General features: G+C 38.6%; 1 protein-coding gene across 1 annotated transcript in view; it reads right to left on the bottom strand.

Annotated features, from left to right (window-relative positions):
* The window catches only part of LOC131496444 (ankyrin repeat domain-containing protein 26-like), a 99835-nt gene that overhangs the window by 32505 nt on the left and 48062 nt on the right, over positions 1-19268 (bottom strand). The window contains 4 exon segments of the mRNA XM_058701993.1: positions 9413-9535; positions 11672-11809; positions 12042-12222; positions 14023-14236. Coding sequence (XP_058557976.1) covers positions 9413-9535; positions 11672-11809; positions 12042-12222; positions 14023-14236 — 656 coding nt within the window.

Below are 19268 nucleotides of genomic sequence, written 5' to 3'. Positions count from 1 at the left end.
ATGGTCCAAAACATTCTTATGTACTTCTACTAGTGACATAAGGATTCCTTTTCAGTAGGACAGTCATTAAGAGATCGACTTACCAAACTTGCCTTTAGCAAGTTGCTCTGAAGATCTTGAATTTGGGCCGCTTGATGTTTGATGGTTTCTTCTTGCCTGGCATTTTTAACCTTTATCCTAAAATGCAGATCTTAAGATAATTATTCTCACACATAATTTTAAAACTGTATCATGTAATTTCTGAACAAGTGAGGGTATTACAGAAATTCTTAAAATTGTATCAAGAAGATGATTTGGCAATTGTGCCAAGTTTCTAGTTGTGTTTTGTGGTAATGGTGCAAAATTGAGAGATAAGATGCCAAAATTTTGCATTTCAAAATAGCTCAAAGCTGGAATTTGTATCCAGCTTAACAATGATATACTCGCATAACTAATACATTTCTCATAGTACACTGCTTATCTACTTTATAAATAAACAAGTTATTTTCTGTGAGGTTTAAATTATACTTTAGCATATGATCTTTAATCTTCTCAGCATATCTTACGGCCTCTGCATGTCGTTTCTGTGCTTCTTGTAACTAAATTAAAGAAAAAATAATAATTTTAAATACTGACAATCTAGTTGAACACCATTACCTGTTTCTGTAACTAAATGTTTTTGTTTCTTGTTTTTTTGTACTTGAAAGAGAGACAGAGAGGGAGAGAGCACACACAAGTGGGAAGGGGGTCAGAGGGAGAGACAGAGAAAAAGGTATGCAGGCTGCAAGCTCAGGGCAAAGCCTGATGTGGGGCTCGGTCTCATGACCGGTCTCATGATGTGGGGTTTGGGATCATGACCTGAGTGGAAATTAAGAGTCAGGACGCTCAACCAACTAAGCAGCCTAAGCACTCCTGTAACTAAAATCTTATTGGACCCAGCCACACTTTCCTCTACATGCTGATTGATGGCTACTTTTAGGTCATAACAAAAGAGCTCAGCATGTACAACAGAGACTATGGCCTACAAAGCCGAAAACATTTCAATACTGGTACAGAATAGTTTACCAATCTTACTCTCCTACAAAAACATAACGTTGTTAATATTTTTAAATTATATATGATTAGATAAACATACAAATGTATCTAATGGTCAAATGGAGGAAATATAGGAAATTACCTTATAGTAAACATTTCAGTTTTCATATTCCAAGCACCATATCAACTATGATTTTCAATATTCACATAGGTGAATGACATTGCTGTTCTCGTGATTATGAAACTGAACATGCTGTTTTCAGTGACATCGAGATATTTCATGGAAGAGTTTGACAAGCAGAATCCTAGTAGGAGCCAGAAAGCCTGGGTCTGAATTCCCAATTCTGCTGGTTATGAGCTGTATGACCTTTTTTTTTTTTTTTTTTTTTTTTTTTTTTTAAACGTTTTTTATTTATTTTTGGGACAGAGAGAGACAGAGCATGAACGGGGGAGGGGCAGAGAGAGAGAGGGAGACACAGAATCGGAAACAGGCTCCAGGCTCCGAGCCATCAGCCCAGAGCCTGACGCGGGGCTCGAACTCACGGACCGCGAGATCGTGACCTGGCTGAAGTCGGACGCTCAACCGACTGCGCCACCCAGGCGCCCCTGAGCTGTATGACCTTAAGTACACTACCTAAAACTTCCGTGTCTCAGTCTCTGCATCTGTAAAATGAAAGTAATAACAGCACCTACTGGGGTACCTAGGTGACTCAGTCGGGTCAGCGTCTGGCTCTTGATTTCGGCTCAGGACATGATCTCAGGGTCACGTGATTGAGACCCACATCCAGCTCTGGGTGGGTAGTGAGGAGCCTGCTTGGCATTCTCTCTCTCTCTCCCTCCCTCTCTCTCTCCCTACCTGCTCTTCCCACAATCTCTCTCTCTCTCCCTCCCTCTCTCTCTCTCCCTACCTGCTCTTCCCACAATCTCTCTCTCTCTCTCTCTCTCTCTCTCTCTCAAAATGAAGAATCTTATAAAAGTGATCTGAAACATAAATAATAATAGGATTTACCTCACTGGGATCTTGGGAATATAAAATTAGGAAATAATACATGAACATCTTAGAAGGGTACATGGTACATAGTCAGCTCTAAGTGTATGCATTTAGCATGATTACTGTTGCTGTATTTTGCGTTCCAATACAATGAGATAGTTAAGGCAGGTGGTATGCCAATACAAGTGGTCCCCTATACAAATTATACTGAAGTCATTCTTCATACCACCGCAAGTGGGAGCAAATGGGGAGCATGAGGCCCAGAATCTCTCCTCAGTACTTCACACAACTTTCGCCAATGCCACTAGCAAACAGTACTTTTTTTTCCCCCCACTTATAATACTTTTAACTAACTCCCTCTCTATACTACTCAGTGGACAATACTCACAGACCACGGTACAAAAAGCACGTCTTAGATTGAGTAAGAGATGCTTTACATCACCATCAGAGGCAAGGGAAAACCACTGACATGGAAATAAACGAGTCTTGCTAAACCAAAGTTCCTCAATCATTTCATGTCCATACTGTTTACATTAGGCTGCTTTAGCAGGTACTCTGATGAAGAGATTAAGGCTTTGTGGTAACAACATATCAGAAAAGCTGGCCCCAGAGCTTTGCAGTTAGTAAAGTGCTACAAATCTGTAAATTCCAGCACTGGCTGCATAAGGAAGAAAGATTTCAATTTCTCCGTTTCTAGTAACCATTTGCTTAACTTTTGAAGATTTGTCCACCTATCACGCTGCTTCTCCTCTTGCAGTGGACTCGAGCATTCTTTAATGTATCGTCTCATCCACAGAATCAACTTTTCTTCACTTATTTCCTTCTTTTACACTAAAATCTAACTTTCACTCCTATCATTCCACTAAGACATTTTGAGGGTCATCAAGAACCTCTTTTTTTTTTTTAATTTTATTAATGTCTCTATCCTGCTTCACTTTTCAGCAGCAGCTGAGAAATATGACCATGCCCTCCCTCTTCTCTTTTAACCACACTGTAATTCTGAAGGACGGCAACCCCTGACATTAAGTCCTTGCCCCTTGCTATCTGTGTTTTGAATTGCTCTTAAGGCTTCACAACCAGATTCTCTAATTCACATTTCTAGCTTTGGCCCCTTTACCTAGGCCATGTGTACTTTTCGCTCTTCCATGTAGGTGCTCATAGACAACATCCTCAACCGCACACTCAAAAATCATTACTTGACATGGAGTACCTTTGTAGACAGCTAATCGTGTACATTTTATTTGGACTCTTTTCGGTGTTACTTTGAGTGTGTTTTTCTTATTGAGTCTTAGGGGGCACCCTTACCCTTAGGATACTGACCAGCATACTTTGTCTCACTTTTCTTATAACACGACATTTATCACAAGGGCTGATCACTGGCTTGCCTTTGTTTCCTTTTGAGTAACTTCTTCGTCCATAGAGATTTCAACTTATGGAAGTCTTCTGAAGTTCCTTTCAGATGCATACTTGACTATATTGTTAGGAAGGTTAAGTTGGCTAGAGCTACCTCTTCTTCCCAATCCAGATTCTTCACCTCAAAATTGTGTGCATCAAATGCCTTCACCCAGGTAGCCCCTGGTTTGGGGATTCAGGAGATAAAGACCTTCTAGAGAAGTCAGAGCTATGGACTGAGTTGGCCTAATGCAATCTTAAGTTTTTGATTCGCAGAGAAGACCTTAAAGTGGCAGGTAATTTCATGCCATAACCCTAATTCCTTCCTATAGGTATCTACACTAAATCCCTCGTTATTCTTTAATAAGCTTCACCAGTTTCGGATATTCTTACAAATTTTAGTTTTTGAGACCTTAAAGATTTCTTCAGGACACAGTAGCAGGACAATGCCTAGCACTCTCATTCATAGAAGACTGATCAACTGAGTATCATGTTACTCGCATGAAAAGTTCCCTAATACAATGTGACTCATTAATAAGACGTCTAGAAAAGGAAGTAATTTTCAATGTCTCTTCAGCCACAAAAAGGACCAGTCAACAGAATGTTCTAGTTCCCCTGACGGGTATAGCTGTCTAATGAAACTTGCATGTATATTATATAGCTTTTGTGACTGACAGAAACGAGTTGGTCAGCGTATCTACCTCATTGCTCCCACTTAGGATTTACAATGAGAATCCTACAAAGGAGGGTGAGAGTGTGAGGACATTAACTGTTCTGGTTGGAAAACAGTTGGGGTTTCACTACATATCAATAAATGAGAATCCTGAATGGCACATTAGTCTTTTCTGAGATTGAATTGTGAAATCTCTGAAAGTCTGACTAACTGAAGTGAATGGAAAAAAAAATGAGTCTGAACTTGCAATGGTAGGAGCACTATGTTACTAGGTAAGGCCCTGACAGAGCAGCCATTTCTCCTTTTTCACTGGCATTTCTTTTCCTTTACAAAATCCAACAAGGAGAAAAGTCCATTCCTTTGAGAAGGACGTTTGCATAATGATCTGCCGGTCATTGTTAATGAAGATAATAAATTGCAAACTTATAATTACAAATTACAACAAATCATCATTAAAATAACCCGTTCTCAAACTCTCACTGAAGGGATGAGATTACAAGAGAATGTCAGTATTCAAGATCAAATGACCACTCAAAGATTGGGGATGTTTGAATCACGCTGAAAAATATTAGCAGGGACTCACACATCTGTATGCCAATGTTCACAGCATCATTATTAACAGTAGCCAAAGGTGGACTAAAACAGATGCTCAATGTGGTATATATAAAATGTTGCTTTTTTTTAGATTCTCACAATGTTTTTATGAAAATCTCACTATAAAGGTCATTACTTTATGAATTCAATCAACTTCATCTATATAGAAGAATTACATCACTAGTAGCAAGTAGGAACAATATCAACCAAACCTTTGCAGCAGTGAGATTTTCCATGGGATCCAAAACATTCTTATGTACTACTACTAGTGAAATACAGATTCCTTTTCAGTAGGACAGACATTAAGAGACCGACTTACCAAACATGTCTTTATCACGTTGCTCTCAAGATCTTGAATCTGGGCCACTTGATGTTTGATGGTTGCTTCTTGCATGGCATTTTTAACCTGTAGCCTAAAATGCAGATCTTAAGGTAATTATTCTCACACATAAATTTAAAACAACAACACATACTTTCTGAACAAATGAGGGTATTACAGAAATCCTTAAAATTTCGTCAAGAGGAAGATTTCGGAATTGTGCCATTTTTCTCATTGTGTTTTGTGGATAAGGTGCAAAATTGAGAGATAATATGCCACAATTCTGCATTTAAAAATAGCTCAAAGCTGGAATTTGTATCCAGCTTAACAATGATATACTGGCATAACTAATACATTTCCCATACTACACTGTTTATCTGCTTTATAAATAAACAAGTTATTTTCTAAGAGGTTTAAATTATACTTTTGCACATGATCTTTCATCTCCGCAGCATATCTTACGGCCTCTGCATGTCGTTCCTGTTCTTCTTGCAACTAAAATAGAGAAAAAATAATTTTAACCACTGAAAATCTACTAGAACACTATCACCTGTTTCTTTAATTTTTTTGACTTGAGAGAGAAATAGAGAGAGAGAGAGAGAGCATGCAGAAGTGGGGAAAAGAGACAGAGGGAGAGACAGAGAAAATGGTAAGCAGGCTGCAAGCTCAGGGCGAAGCCTGATGTGGGGCTCTGTCTCATGACTGGTCTCATGATGTGGGATTTGGGATCATGACCTGGGTGGAAATTAAGAGTCAGGACCTCAGCCAACTAACCCGCCCAAGCGCCGCTGTAAGTAAAATATTTTTGGAGCCAGCCACTCTCTCCTCTACATGCTGATTGATGGCTACTTTGAGGTCATAACAAAAGCGTTCAGCTTCTACAACAGAGACTATGGCTTACAAAGATGAAATGTTTCAATACTCTTACAGAATAGTTTACCAACCTTACTCTCCTACAAAAACATAACATTGTTAATCTTTTTAAATTATATATGATCACATAAATGTACAAATGTATCTATTGGTCAAATGGAGGAAATATAAGAATTTACCTCATGGTAAACATTTCTATTTTCATATTCCAAGCACCACATCAACTATGATTTTACATATTCACATAGGTGAATGACGTTGCTATTCTCATGATTATAAAACTGAACATGCTATTTTCAGTGACAACAAGATATTTAATGGAAGAATTTGAGAAATAATATCCTAGTAGGGGCCAGAATGCCTGGGTCTGATTTCCCAGTTCTGCTCATTATGAGCTGTATGACCTTGAGCACACTACCTAAAACTTCCATGTCTCAATCTCTGCATCTGTAAAATGAAGGTAATAATAGCACCTACTGGGGCACCTGACTGGCTCAGTTGGTTCAGTGTCTGGCTCTTGATTTCAGCTCAGGACATGATCACAGGGTCATGTAATTGAGCCCCACATCGAGCTCTGCATGGATAGTGAGGAGCCTGCTTGGGATTCTCTCTCTCTCTCTCTCTCTCTCTCTCTCTCTCTCTCTTTCTCTCTCTCTCCCTTTTTCTCTCTCTCCCTACATGCCCTTCCCCACATTCTCTCTGTCTCTCTCAAAACAAAGGACCTTAAAAAAGTGATCTCAAAATAAATAATAATAGTATCTACCCCACTGGGATGTTGTGAAGATTAAATTAGGAAATAATAGATGAACAACTTAGAAGGGTACGTGGCACATAGTCAGCTCTAAGTGTCTGCATGTAGCATGATTACTGTTGCTGTAGTTTGTGTTCCAATACAATGTGATAGTTTAGGCAGGTGGCTTGCCAATACAAGTTTTCCCCTATACAAATTATACTGAAGTTATTCTTCATTCCACCGCAAGTGGTAGCAAATGGGGAGCATGAGGCCCAGAATCTCTCCTCAGTACTTCAAAAAACTTTGCCAATGCCACTAGCCAACAGTACTTTTTTCCACTTATAATCCTTTTAACTTACTTCCTCTCTATACCACTGAGTGGACAATGCTCACAGACTACGGTACAAATAGCACCTCTTTGACTCAGTAGTAGATCCTTTACATGACCATCAGAGGCAAGGGAAAGCCACTGACATGGAAATAAATGAGACTTGTGAAACTAAAGTTCCTCCATCATTTCATGTCCATACTGTTTACGTTAGGCTGCTTTAGCATGTACTTTGATGAAGAGATTAAGGGTTTGTGGTAAAAGCATATCAGAAAAGCTGTCCCCAGATATTTGCATTGGTAAAGTGATACAAATCTGTAAATCACAGTTCTGGCTGTGTAAGAAAGAAAGACAAATTTAGCGTGCTTTTTCATAGTGAGAGGGAAAAAAAAAACTAAACATTTGATTGAACATTTCTCCTCTATTTGATTAAGTGCTTTCATTAATAGTTTTACTTATATAAGTGTGTGTGTGTGTGTGTGTGTGTGTGTGTGTATAGAGATATACACACATTTTTTAACGTTTATTTTTTGATACAGAGTACGAGTCTGAGTGGCTCAGAACGTGAGGGACACAACGAATCCAATGCAGGCTCTGTTGACAGCAGAAAGCCCGATGCAGGGCTCCATCTCAAGAACATGGAGATCATGACCTGAGCCAAAGGCAGACTCTAATCGGACTGGAGCCAGCCAGGCACCCCTCAATTTAGTATTTCATTTCTTGGCATACATTTAGAATAAAAGCTTTGCTATACCGATGTTTTCAAGAAGAATTTATTGATACGGTATAAAGTAATTAATTTTATTGGAAAAACTGTTAAGTTAAAGTATTTTCAATTTATACAAGGATAAGTATCACCCGTGTCAAATATTACTATCCCTTAAATTTATACTTAGGAAGATGAAATTACCTGTCATGAAAAAAATAAAAACAATGTCAAATAAAGGACTAAATTGTTCTGCACAGGCTAGATGACAAGTGTTAAGAGAGTTAAAGCTAATGGGAGTTAGAACAGTCAGAGAAAATTCATTGGAAAGGAGACTGTGAGCCAAGTCTGAATAACATAGGTTTACTCAAGAGGAACAGAAACTAAAAAGACAGGACAGCATGAGTAATGGCTGAGAGATGGTAAAATCAACCCGATTAACTCAGAGGATAAAATCTGATGGCAGAGACATTAAAAACGGATATCCACACAAGAACTACGTAAATGTTCATAAGCAGCCGTATTAATAGGCAAGAAGTGGACACAACCCAAAGGTCCATCAACTGATGAATGAACAAGGGCCTTAGCCCACAATGGAGTACTGTTTGACAATAAAAAGAAATGAAGCACTGATATAAGCTGTAACCAACACAGATGAACCCAGAAAACATTAAGTAAAGCTAGCTAGTCCCAAGGGACCACACGTTGTGTGACTCCATTTATATGAAATATTCACAAGAGGCAACGCCATTGAGAGACCAAGTAGTAGACTGGTGGTTGCCTGAGGCTGGGGGCAATGGTAAGGGTTTCCTTTCAGGATGAGGAAAACATTCTACTTGATGGCAGTGATGGTTGCACGAGTGTACACAGAGACAGTGAACTGTGCGTGGCAAATGGGTGACTTTTATGGTATGTGTATTGTACCTCAAAATAGCTTTAAAAAAAACCCAATGGCAGGACACAGAGAATGTTCTTAATTCTCGCTTTTGGGCGTCCATACTACACATGATCAGAATATTTCCGTGCTTTGACAATATGTCTAAAAGGCAAAGAAAATGAAGGAAATGCCAAAGTTCAAGTGGTTTGTTAAGTGATCTTTCTGTACAAGTCATCCTGAAATCAATATACATTCTTCTCAAAAGTGAAGATGAGAACTAAGATAATTATCTGAATCATTCCATTAAACATTATCTTCTGATTTGATCCAGCTTGCCTCATCATGGTAATAGAGATATCATTAAAAAACATTGTTTAGTAGGGGACAAAGTCTCTTGGGGCACCTGGGTGGCTACGTCAGTTAAGCGTCCAATTCTTGCTTTCAGCTCAGGTCATGATCTCACGGTTCATGAGACTGAGCCTCACATTGGCTCTAAACTGACAGCATGGAGCCTGCTTGGGATTCTCTCTCTCTCCTCTGTCTGCCCCTCCCCTGTTAACATGCATGCACACACTCTCTCTCACTTTCTCTCTCAAAATAAATAAATAAACTGTCAAAAAAATTTAAATTAAAGAAAGAACGAAAAAAGTCTCTCAATTTCTCTGAGGAAGGATACAAAAGCCTCAACTTTCCTAAAAGTAAGTATTATAAGAAAACAATGTATAACACAAATAGGAGAAGGAGAGGCAGAAGTTTATGAAATAAATGCATTGTAAAGATACTAAAATCATAATAAATTAATTATAATGAAAATACCAAAGAAAGCGGTCATTGGAAATTGGTATCCTAAAACACTTTATATTATTTAACTAGCTATAAGTTAGCTGTTGACAGGTTACATTTACTACATACCTGACTTCTGATTTGACCTAATTTCTTCTTGAGATTCCGTGTTTCATCTTCCAGATGAAGATGTGACATAGACTGTTTCTTCAGAGTATCAGCCAGTTCTTGTTGAAGTTGTCTCACAACTACCTAATAAGACATTTCTGTTACTGATTTTCTAAATCATCTTATTATTAAATTATGTTAATAATAGACAACTCTCACATACGTACTTTGAGAAATATCAACACATACATCAATTCACCGTCTTTTTGTAACACATACACATTCCTGTTCACTGAATTCAGTTAAAGACACAAAAGGTGTTATCTCCCTGTCTACTTCTGATTGTTTATGGTGTCTCTTTCCAGTCTCAGCATGACAATTTTATCCTGCAACATGTGGTTTTTATGCAACCGATCTTGTGTTTTCTCATGATCATCAGAAAGCTAAGTAAAACCAAAAACATTTTCAGATAGCACTCAATAAAATGGCATTATCATGATTTTCTTTTAAATGAAAGCATAATCTATGTTTAAACAATGAAAAGGTTTCAGGGGGTGCCAGGGTGGTTCAGTTGGTTGAGTGTCTGACTCTTGATTTTGGCTCAGGGAATGATCTCACATTCTGTGGGTTTAAGCCCCGCATCAGGCTCTGTGCTGACAGTCAGGAGCCTGCTGAGGATTATCGCTCTCCCTCTCCTCTCCCTGCCCCTCCCCTGCTTGCATTCTCTCTCTCTCTCTCTCTCTCTAATGAATAAAGAAACATAGGAAGGAAGGAAGGAAGGAAGGAAGGAAGGAAGGAAGGAAGGAAGGAAGGAAGGAAGGAAGGAAGATTACAGTAAGTGAATATCCAACTGGAAAAAAAATAAAGTTGGCTCCAAATCTCAAATTTTATACAAGCGTAAGTTCCAAAAAGTTCAGAACTTTAACTGTAGAAAATGAAGGCATGAAAGTAAAAAAGAATTTGTGAGAAAAGTGTTCAGAATCTCAGAATTGGAAAAGCCTTTCTCTGATTTACAACAAACCAGAAGGCCTAAAATAAAAGATTAATAAACCTGACTACACTTAAAAATTGAGTTTACAGTAGATATCGAACACAGAGACCCCACAGTAAAATCCTTAGCTCTGCATATACTCGGACAGATTAAATTTCCTAAAATTCTTCTTTCCTGAGAATATTTCATAGGTATCTACTTTGCTACCATTTCTATAGTCAGTTATAAGAATTATATCTATTGATAACTGAAAAATCTAGGCACTGTACTATAATAGAAACACTTCTACACACATCAATGAACTCATTTGGTTATCACAATTCTAGAATGGAGAGATTAAAATGGTGAGCTGTAGGACTCTCCCCAGGTCTTCTCACTCCACAACAAGTGCTCTTGCACCAACCACTGCCACTTCTCTAGTGTAAATACACAAGTACGAAAGAAGTCTTGTATTTCAAAATACTCATAGGAAATAAGGTGAAATTTATACATCTCTTAGAATACCATGAGATTATTTACTGCTACAATAACTTGTATTGCCTCTTGTTGAAAACAGTAATAAATATAAAAGAGGGGAAATACACTCAGCTATTTTATTAGGAATAAAATACCTATCAATAAATTATCATTAAGTATATACCACAGCATACCATTGTTATCAAAAGTTCCTTGTAATGAAATAGGATGCTTCTTGAAGCAAAACTGTTACTTTTCTCAAAAGTAGGAGACTTGATACCGAAAATATGATCAGTGAACTGGCTACACTTGCCCTCCTGTCCATTAGCGGAAGTGTTCAACTAACCTAGTAATATATCAAGGCAGTGAAGTAACTGTTCAAAACCAAAACACATGTTGCTAGTAGCAATAGTTTTGAGATTAGGGAGAGCTCATCAATTCCTACAGAAAGTAATAAAAGCCTCTCCCTTGGATGAGGACATTATGAATGTCACTATTTGTTGCAGACAAATGCATTTAATCAAGAATATTATTTTATCCAGTGAAGCAAAAATGCCACCATCCCCCATGACCCTCCTCAAAATATATGTGCTTTTAAAATCCTCTATAGTTTCCATGATGAACACAGTTCAGTTTCATATATACATACATATATATGTACACATATATATACACATAACACACACACACATATATATATATATATATATATATATACATACACACATATATATATACATACACACACACCTAGAAAAAAGTAATAATAACTCAAAAATAGAATATATACAAATACATACACACATGTACTTCAAAATAACTAAAGAAGATACCTTAGAACTAGTTTTCTTATGAGCCATTTCTAGCTCCTTTTGCTTGTAAAGGTGATTGTTTGGACTTCCATCTTGTAAGACTCTGGCCTTCTGATCTGGAGAAAGTTGCCACTGAGTGTCACTGCGCTCTTCTACAACCTGGAGACACATTTCATTATGATTCTGGTCTCATACCGTTAAAAAAAAAAAAGGTCAAAAGCTGAAGTGGAGAACTTTAAAAAAATGTTCAAAAGAAAATAATCCCATGTTTTAATTTATTTTAAACCTAAATAATATATCTTGAGTCAAAGGGATACTATAAAATATATATGTATAATATTACACTATGTAATATGGATGGAAATACAGTTTTTATCAAAAACTGATTTACCTGATTTTTGGTGGCCTTCAATTCCATGTTTAGCGTTCTAAGAGCGAGTTCAACTTGTTGTTTTGTTTCAACTTCTTTCTTATATTCGTCTTCTTTTCTTCTTAACTTTTCCCTAATATTTTCATATAACATATCAGCATTTCTTCTTTCTTCTTCTTCTTCTTCTTGTTTTAAGGTACATCTGCAATTACATGTGCTTCTTTTAAAATTTGCTTTGTTAGACATAAAAAGTTCATTTGATGATCTGGTTCCACAAATGTTGGCTTATTATCCAAATGAAAAATTTCTATGTTTTCCGATTGTTTTCCTTGTAGGGCTCATGTTTTTAATTTGTCACTTCAATCTCTTCCAAACCATATATACAGTTGAAAAAAAGCCAGGAGAAAGCATTATGCAACTTCGTTAGTTTCAGTCAGTAATAACTCTGGTAGATGTTGTAGGAAAGGAAGTTTGAAATTATTCAGGAAAGTTAGAGTTGAAAATTACCCCCTTTCCCACAGGTATAATTATTCCTCCATAGGACAGATAATTCAGTTTCTCATTAAAAAGAGAAGTTGCTGTTTATAAGCAAGTTTATCAACTCACTGGAAATGAAATCTCCACTTGATGAAACCTTACAGGTACCTCCAAAAATGATGTGCAGTGAAAGAGAGCATCTGTGGATGTTGTTTACACAACATACATGTGCAGATTACTGTCATCCAAGACTACGCTGACTAGTCTAATATCTGTTGCCTATGCTTTTTGTTTCTTCTTCCACAACACTTGCAACTTACCTTGTTGATGCATACCTACTTTAGGAATCACTTAAACATCCATTCTAGAACACGACAGGATACGTATTAATTAAGTAAACAATAAAGAGTAATATGACCTTTCAGCATACACTTTTGAATTAATTTTATCTACCTATGACAGAGATGTTGAAAAAACTTATCAGTAATCACTTTCTGTATTACTTTTTTTTAGTTTATTCATTTTTGAGAGAGAAAAGGAGAGCCCATGCAAACAAAGGAGGGGCATAGAGAGAGAGAGGGAGGCAGAAAATCCAAAGTGGGCTCTGCACTGACAACACACAGCTCGATGTGGGGCTCGAACTCACGAACCCTGAGATCATGACCTGAGCCAAAGTCGGATGCTTGACTGACTGAGCCACCCAGGGGCCCCCATTTTACTTTGTTTAAATTTTTTATTGAGAGAGAGATGACGCAAGTGAGCGAGGGCAGAGAGAGAGAAAGAGAGACAGAATCCCATGACGGGCAGACAGAGAGGGAGAGACAGTGAGAGAAGAGGAGCTCACCTGAAGCGGGGCTCGAGCCCACCCAAAGCAAGGCTCAAACTCACGAGATCATCACCTGAGCCGAAGCCAGATGCTTAACCAACTGAGCCACCCAGGCACCCCCACTTTACCTTTTAACCCCTGCATGTTAAGAAGCAAACGGAATCAATTTTGGGGAATTTTACTCTCTTGAGAAAAATGACCATTTTATACTCTGTTGGTAGGTACAGAAAGTAATATAAACTTTCCTGAGAACAATTTAAAAATATGGATCAAAGACCTTTTTTAAAATTTTTATACCTTATCCAGATAACATTATATTGAAGAATTGATTCCAAGTAAGTAACCAGACATGTAGAAACAGATTTCTATAAAAGACATTCTTGACAGCATTAATTAAAATACAGAAAGATGAAAAACAGGCAGAATTCAATCTCTTAAATAATGATGTTTCTTGGACTATGGTGGACTTTTTATATGGCCATTAAAATTGTGATTTGGAATATACATTAAAGTATTAGAAGTATTCACTGTTAAGAACTTGCTGTGTTTTTTCCAAGAATCGCACACCTCACAACACTAAACAAGTATTCTTTCCAGAAAAATCCCATAAGGTAAGTCAGCAATTACAAAACTGCCTCTACACATCTTTGGAAAAAAAGGAAACAGTTGAAATATTTCCTTAAAGCCAAGATGCTGTACCTCAAACTGCAGAATTCACGTTCCCATTCAACTTTTTGATGCTCTAACCGTGATATCATGTCTTTGGTTTCTTGTAGCTCGTTTTGTAGTGCACTAACCATTTTTTCCATTTTTGTCATTTTTCCCATAAGAAGTTTTCAGTGATTTTTGTTAAGTTTCCTTAATTTCTCGTAGGAAACACGTATATCTTGGATTTTCAAGAAGCCAGCATAATCTGCATCAGAGAAGAAACAGAAATAAAATAGATGAGTACTTTTTGCATATACAGGCCTGTGCATCTTCAATTCACTCATTCAAACATTGAATAAATATATACCTTCATTGGAAGATGTTATACTCAGCTCTACACATACAATAGAGAAGACCCCTGGCTCTTGATTAGCTTAAAGTCTAGTGAAGGAGAAAGACAACTCAAACGGTAATTCTAAATTCAGATAGTTCCTATTAGAAGACAGAGTTCTGTGATCATAACTTGATCTAGATTGGGCCCAAGGAAGATAGATGTCCCTGAGGAAGAGATAACTATACTGAGGAATGAAGGAGGAGCAGGAGACAATTAAGCAAAGGAGGAAGACAAGCACTCTCGACAGTCTAGAGCATGTGCTGAAGTTCCACTGTAATCTACTTCTGGACAAGATGGGGTAACACATACTGATTGATCTTCCTATCTTCCTACCTGAAGCAAGCAAAAACAAAACAGACAAAATACAATTTTAACATGATTTTCAAGACACAGAACTTCAGAAAATGAAGGACAATGATCCCTGAAAACAAAACACGTTAGCCTAACACGTATGCCCAAGCTCACTGCCTTGAGGGAGTTTTCAGGCTACGACACAAGAGACATATATTATTTAAGTAGATTTCACCAGAGTCCTTGAGTCAAGGTGGCAAAACTGATAGTCTGGTGAAGTCAAGGCAGATAGAGACGACAGGTCAGCATCCAGGAGAGGAGAAAGCAGGACACAGAAAGAACCCTGGGCATCTGCACAGGGTCCCCTTTGGCTATTCGGCAGAGTAACAACCAGTGCATACATGGAAGGAAGTCATCAAGGGAAAAAAAATCTGAAAAGAGTAGAGGAAACACTGCCTGGTGCTCCCACAGCACGAGGGACAGTATCTATTCACATTAGCTAAGATAGAAAAACTCATAATTTGCCATAGGCTGATCACCACTCTGGATTCAGCCAATAATTCGTAAGAGCAAGACTAAAGGATCCAACTGTTTGTAAGTAACTTAACTATATCTCCAAACAAAGCATGAAAAGATAACTAGAGGCATGGAAGGTATTGATTTAAAAACCAAATAGCACTTACAGAGATGTAAATTATGTTAGCCATGAACAATACGATGGGTAGGAATAAACACATATTAGACCTCACAAAACAAAAGACTGAAGTTTAACATTGGAAACCTGGGAGAAAACTTCAACTGGGAAATATACAATTGCCCAAAGAGGCAGGGGAAAGGGACAGGAAAAAAATATGGCCCAAATCTTCCTAAATTTCATGAAAACTATAATCCCACTGACCCAGGAAGGATCTGTCTAGGAAAGAAGAAATGGAAGTCAACTCTTGTGATTTGCCTAAACTCTATACGATGTGGTATAACATTACTGGAAGGGAGACTGTGATGCTGAAGCCATAGACTATAAACCCTAAACCAACCACTAAAGCAGCAAAACTGAAAAGTTCTAGCTAGGAAGCCTAAATAAATAAGTGAAAAAATGAATACATGAATAAATGAATACGTGAAAAAATAAATAAATGGATAAAACTGAATCATAAAAATTACTCGATTAAAAGAAAGCAGAAAAAGAAGAGAACGGGAACAAGGAGCAGATAAGACAAATGCAAATCAAACAGTATGATGACAGATTCAAATCAACTATCTCAAAAATCACAGTAAATGGCCCTTTGTAGCAACGTGGATGGAAGTGGAGAGTGTGATGCTAAGTGAAATAAGCCATACAGAGAAAGACAGATACCATATGTTTTCACTCTTATGTGGATCCTGAGAAACTTAACAGAAACCCATGGGGGAGGGGAAGGAAAAAAGAAAAAAAGAGGTTAGAGTGGGAGAGAGCCAAAGCATAACAGACTCTTAAAAACTGAGAACAGGGCGCCTGGGTGGCTCAGTCGGTTGAGCGGCTGACTTCGGCTCAGGTCATGATCTCGCGGTCCGCGAGTTTGAGCCCCGCGTCGGGCTCTGGGCTGATGGCCTGGAGCCTGGGAGCCTGCTTCCGATTCTGTGTCTCCCTCTCTCTCTGCCCCTCCCCCGTTCATGCTCTGTCTCTCTCTGTCTCAAAAATAAATAAATGTTAAAAAAATTAAAAAAAAAAAACAACTGAGAACAAACTGAGGGTTGATGGGGGGTGGGAGGGAGGGGAGGGTGGGTGATGGGTATTGAGGAGGGCACCTTTTGGGATGAGCACTGGGTGTTGTATGGAAACTAATTTGACAATAAATTTCATATATTGAAAAAAAATCACAGTAAATGAAAACGGTCTAAAAGCCTCAACTAAAACGCAGACTGTCAAAATGGATAAAAAAGGAAGACTCAACTATATGCCACCTATACAAAATGCACTTTAAATGTCAAGACAGAAATTTGTTCAAAAGATAGAAATATGATATGCCACACTAACACTTGACCAAAGAAGGCTGAGCTAGAGTGGCTATATGAATAGCAGACAAAACAGTTTCAAGCAAAAAAATCATTACCAGCAGTAAACAGGTCATTATATAATCATAAAAGGGTCAATTAAGAGCAATCTTAAATGTTCATGTATCTGTTAATAGCTTCAAAGTACATGAAGTAAAAATTGATAGAACTGAAAATAGAAATAGGCAAATTCACAATTATAGTCTGATATTTCAATAGGCTCAACATCAGCAAGGGCATAGTAGACTTGGCCACCACTATTCTTCTCAAGGATCTATGGAACACTTACCAAAAAAGACTATGTTCTGGGTCAAAAATAAGCCTTAATAAAAGGAAGAAGTCAATAGGCCTGAAGTCATAATAGTGTGTTCCCTGACCACAAAACAATCAAATCAGAAAACAAGCACAAAAATATCTCTGGAAAATACTCAACTATTTGTGAACTACAGAACACTTCGAAATATCCCCTGGGTCAAAGAAGTAATGAAAAAAGAAAAAAAAAATAGAAAGGATTCTGAACTGAATGAAAATGAAAACATAGTAGAATTTGTAGTGCTACCCTAGTAGCACTCACATGAAGACTGACAGCACTGAATGTATACATTAAAAAAGAAGAGGGAAGTGCGGTGCTCCTTGCTGCCTTTGTGGCTCCTCCCCCAGCTTCACAAGTGCCCCGCCCTGCCCCGCCCCACCCTGGTAGTGGCTGGAGAGCAGGTGTTTTGTTCACAGGCTCACAGCAGGCACTTGGCCTTGTGGGGGCGGGGTCCGCCACCTGCCGGGAATTGAAGGTGGGGGAGTAGCTGTAGGAGGCGACCCCCCTAGACTGAGGTGGGCATGGGCCGGGCCCCAGGCTCTGCTGGAGCGGGAGGCGGCGGCAGTGGCAGAGGCATGGCCTTCTGGAAGGGAAATCCCAATGCCTGTGCACCTGTCTCTCCTCCCTTCATCTCCGCCCCTGCTATGAGTTGTGTGTTCTAGCTCCCCATCTTTTTCTCACTACCTACATCATCACCCTTCTTCTGACTTCGCTTCCCAGCTTCTTGCGACCCTTTCTCTCACTTAAGCTTCAGTTACTCAGGCTCTTTTCACCCTAGTCCTGCCAGAGACTTCATATGCCAGCATTCTCCTTCATGGGATGTCCCCATCCTTCCCCTCTCCCCACATCCTATTCTGGGCTGATGGCAGCCAGAAATCCTTCCTATTGCATTTACCGGCAGTTTCTACCTGGCCCTGAAGCTTGGCGCAGATCAAGTCCACCACACCCACGCTGAGAAGGACCCCTAGGAGAACCACTTGTCCCATGGTGGTATTGGACAATATGTTCTCGATTTTCCTCTGGTTGCTTATTTTAGTCTGAATATTTGTTACCTCCACCGCTATACTTTACAAACGTATGTTTTGGCTGCATGACAAGGAGTTAGAAATGAGCCAGAGACCATTCGCAGGTAAGGAGAAGATTTAGACATTTAGGATTAAAGGAAGAAAGGAGAAACAGAATGTTAAGAAGGTTAGATTCCTCAAAGTATTTTGATATCTTTTGTGATCTGAGGAAGTGGAGATTACTGAGCCTACACAGATTGACATTTTGGGAGAAAATTTCATGATGCTTGATTCGCTCTTGGAGTAACGTGAACACAAGTTCTCAAACCTGCATATCCTCTCAGTTGGAACCAGCTGTATATCTGAATGTTCACTTTCATCAGAACATGTATCAGAGAAAGAATGGGAGTCTGGTTCAATGAAAATGACTACGTCCGGGACCTGAAAAGGGTCATTCTGTTTCCTAATAGTGTATATGGCCATTTTAGTGGGCACAGATCTGGATGTTTACAGTTTACTTGGAGTATCCAGGACTGCAAGCAGTAGAGAGATAAGACAAGCTTTCACGAAGTTGGCATTGAAGCTACATTGTGAAAATGTCGATAATGACCCAAAGCAATCTACACATTCAGTGCAATCCCAATCAACGTTGCACCAGCATTCTTCTCAGAGCTAGAACAAACAATCCTACAATTTGTATGTAACCACAAGATCCCAGATAACCAAAATAATGTTGAAAAAGAAAACCAAAGCTGGAGGCATCACAATCCCAGACGTTAGCCTCTACTACAAAGCTGCGATCATCAAGGGAGTATACTATTGGCACAAAAAGAGACACAAAGGCGAATGGAATAGAATAGAGAATCCAGAAATGGACCCACAAATGTATGGCCAACTAAACCTTGGCAAAGCAGGAAAGAGTATCCAATGGAAAAAAGATAGGCTCTTTAGCAAATGGTGCTGGGAGGGCTGGACAGCAACATGCAGAAGAATGAAACAGGACCAGTTTCTTACACCGTGCATAAACTCAAAATGGATGAAAGACCTCAATGTGAGAGAGGAAACCATCAAAACCCTAGAGAAGAACACAGGCCACAACCTCTTTGACCTTGGCTACAGCAAATTCTACTCAACACATCTCTGAAGGCAAGGGAAATAAAAGCAAAATTGGACTATTGGGACCTCATCAATGTAGAAAGCTTCTGCACTTCAAAGGAAACGATCCACAAAATTAAAAGGTACCAACGGAATGGGAGAAGATATC

Source organism: Neofelis nebulosa, chromosome 15, assembly GCF_028018385.1.
Source record: "Neofelis nebulosa isolate mNeoNeb1 chromosome 15, mNeoNeb1.pri, whole genome shotgun sequence".
NCBI lineage: Eukaryota > Metazoa > Chordata > Mammalia > Carnivora > Felidae > Neofelis > Neofelis nebulosa.
The sequence above is the reverse complement of the archived record's forward strand: the minus strand, read 5'-3'. Positions and strand labels throughout refer to the sequence as shown.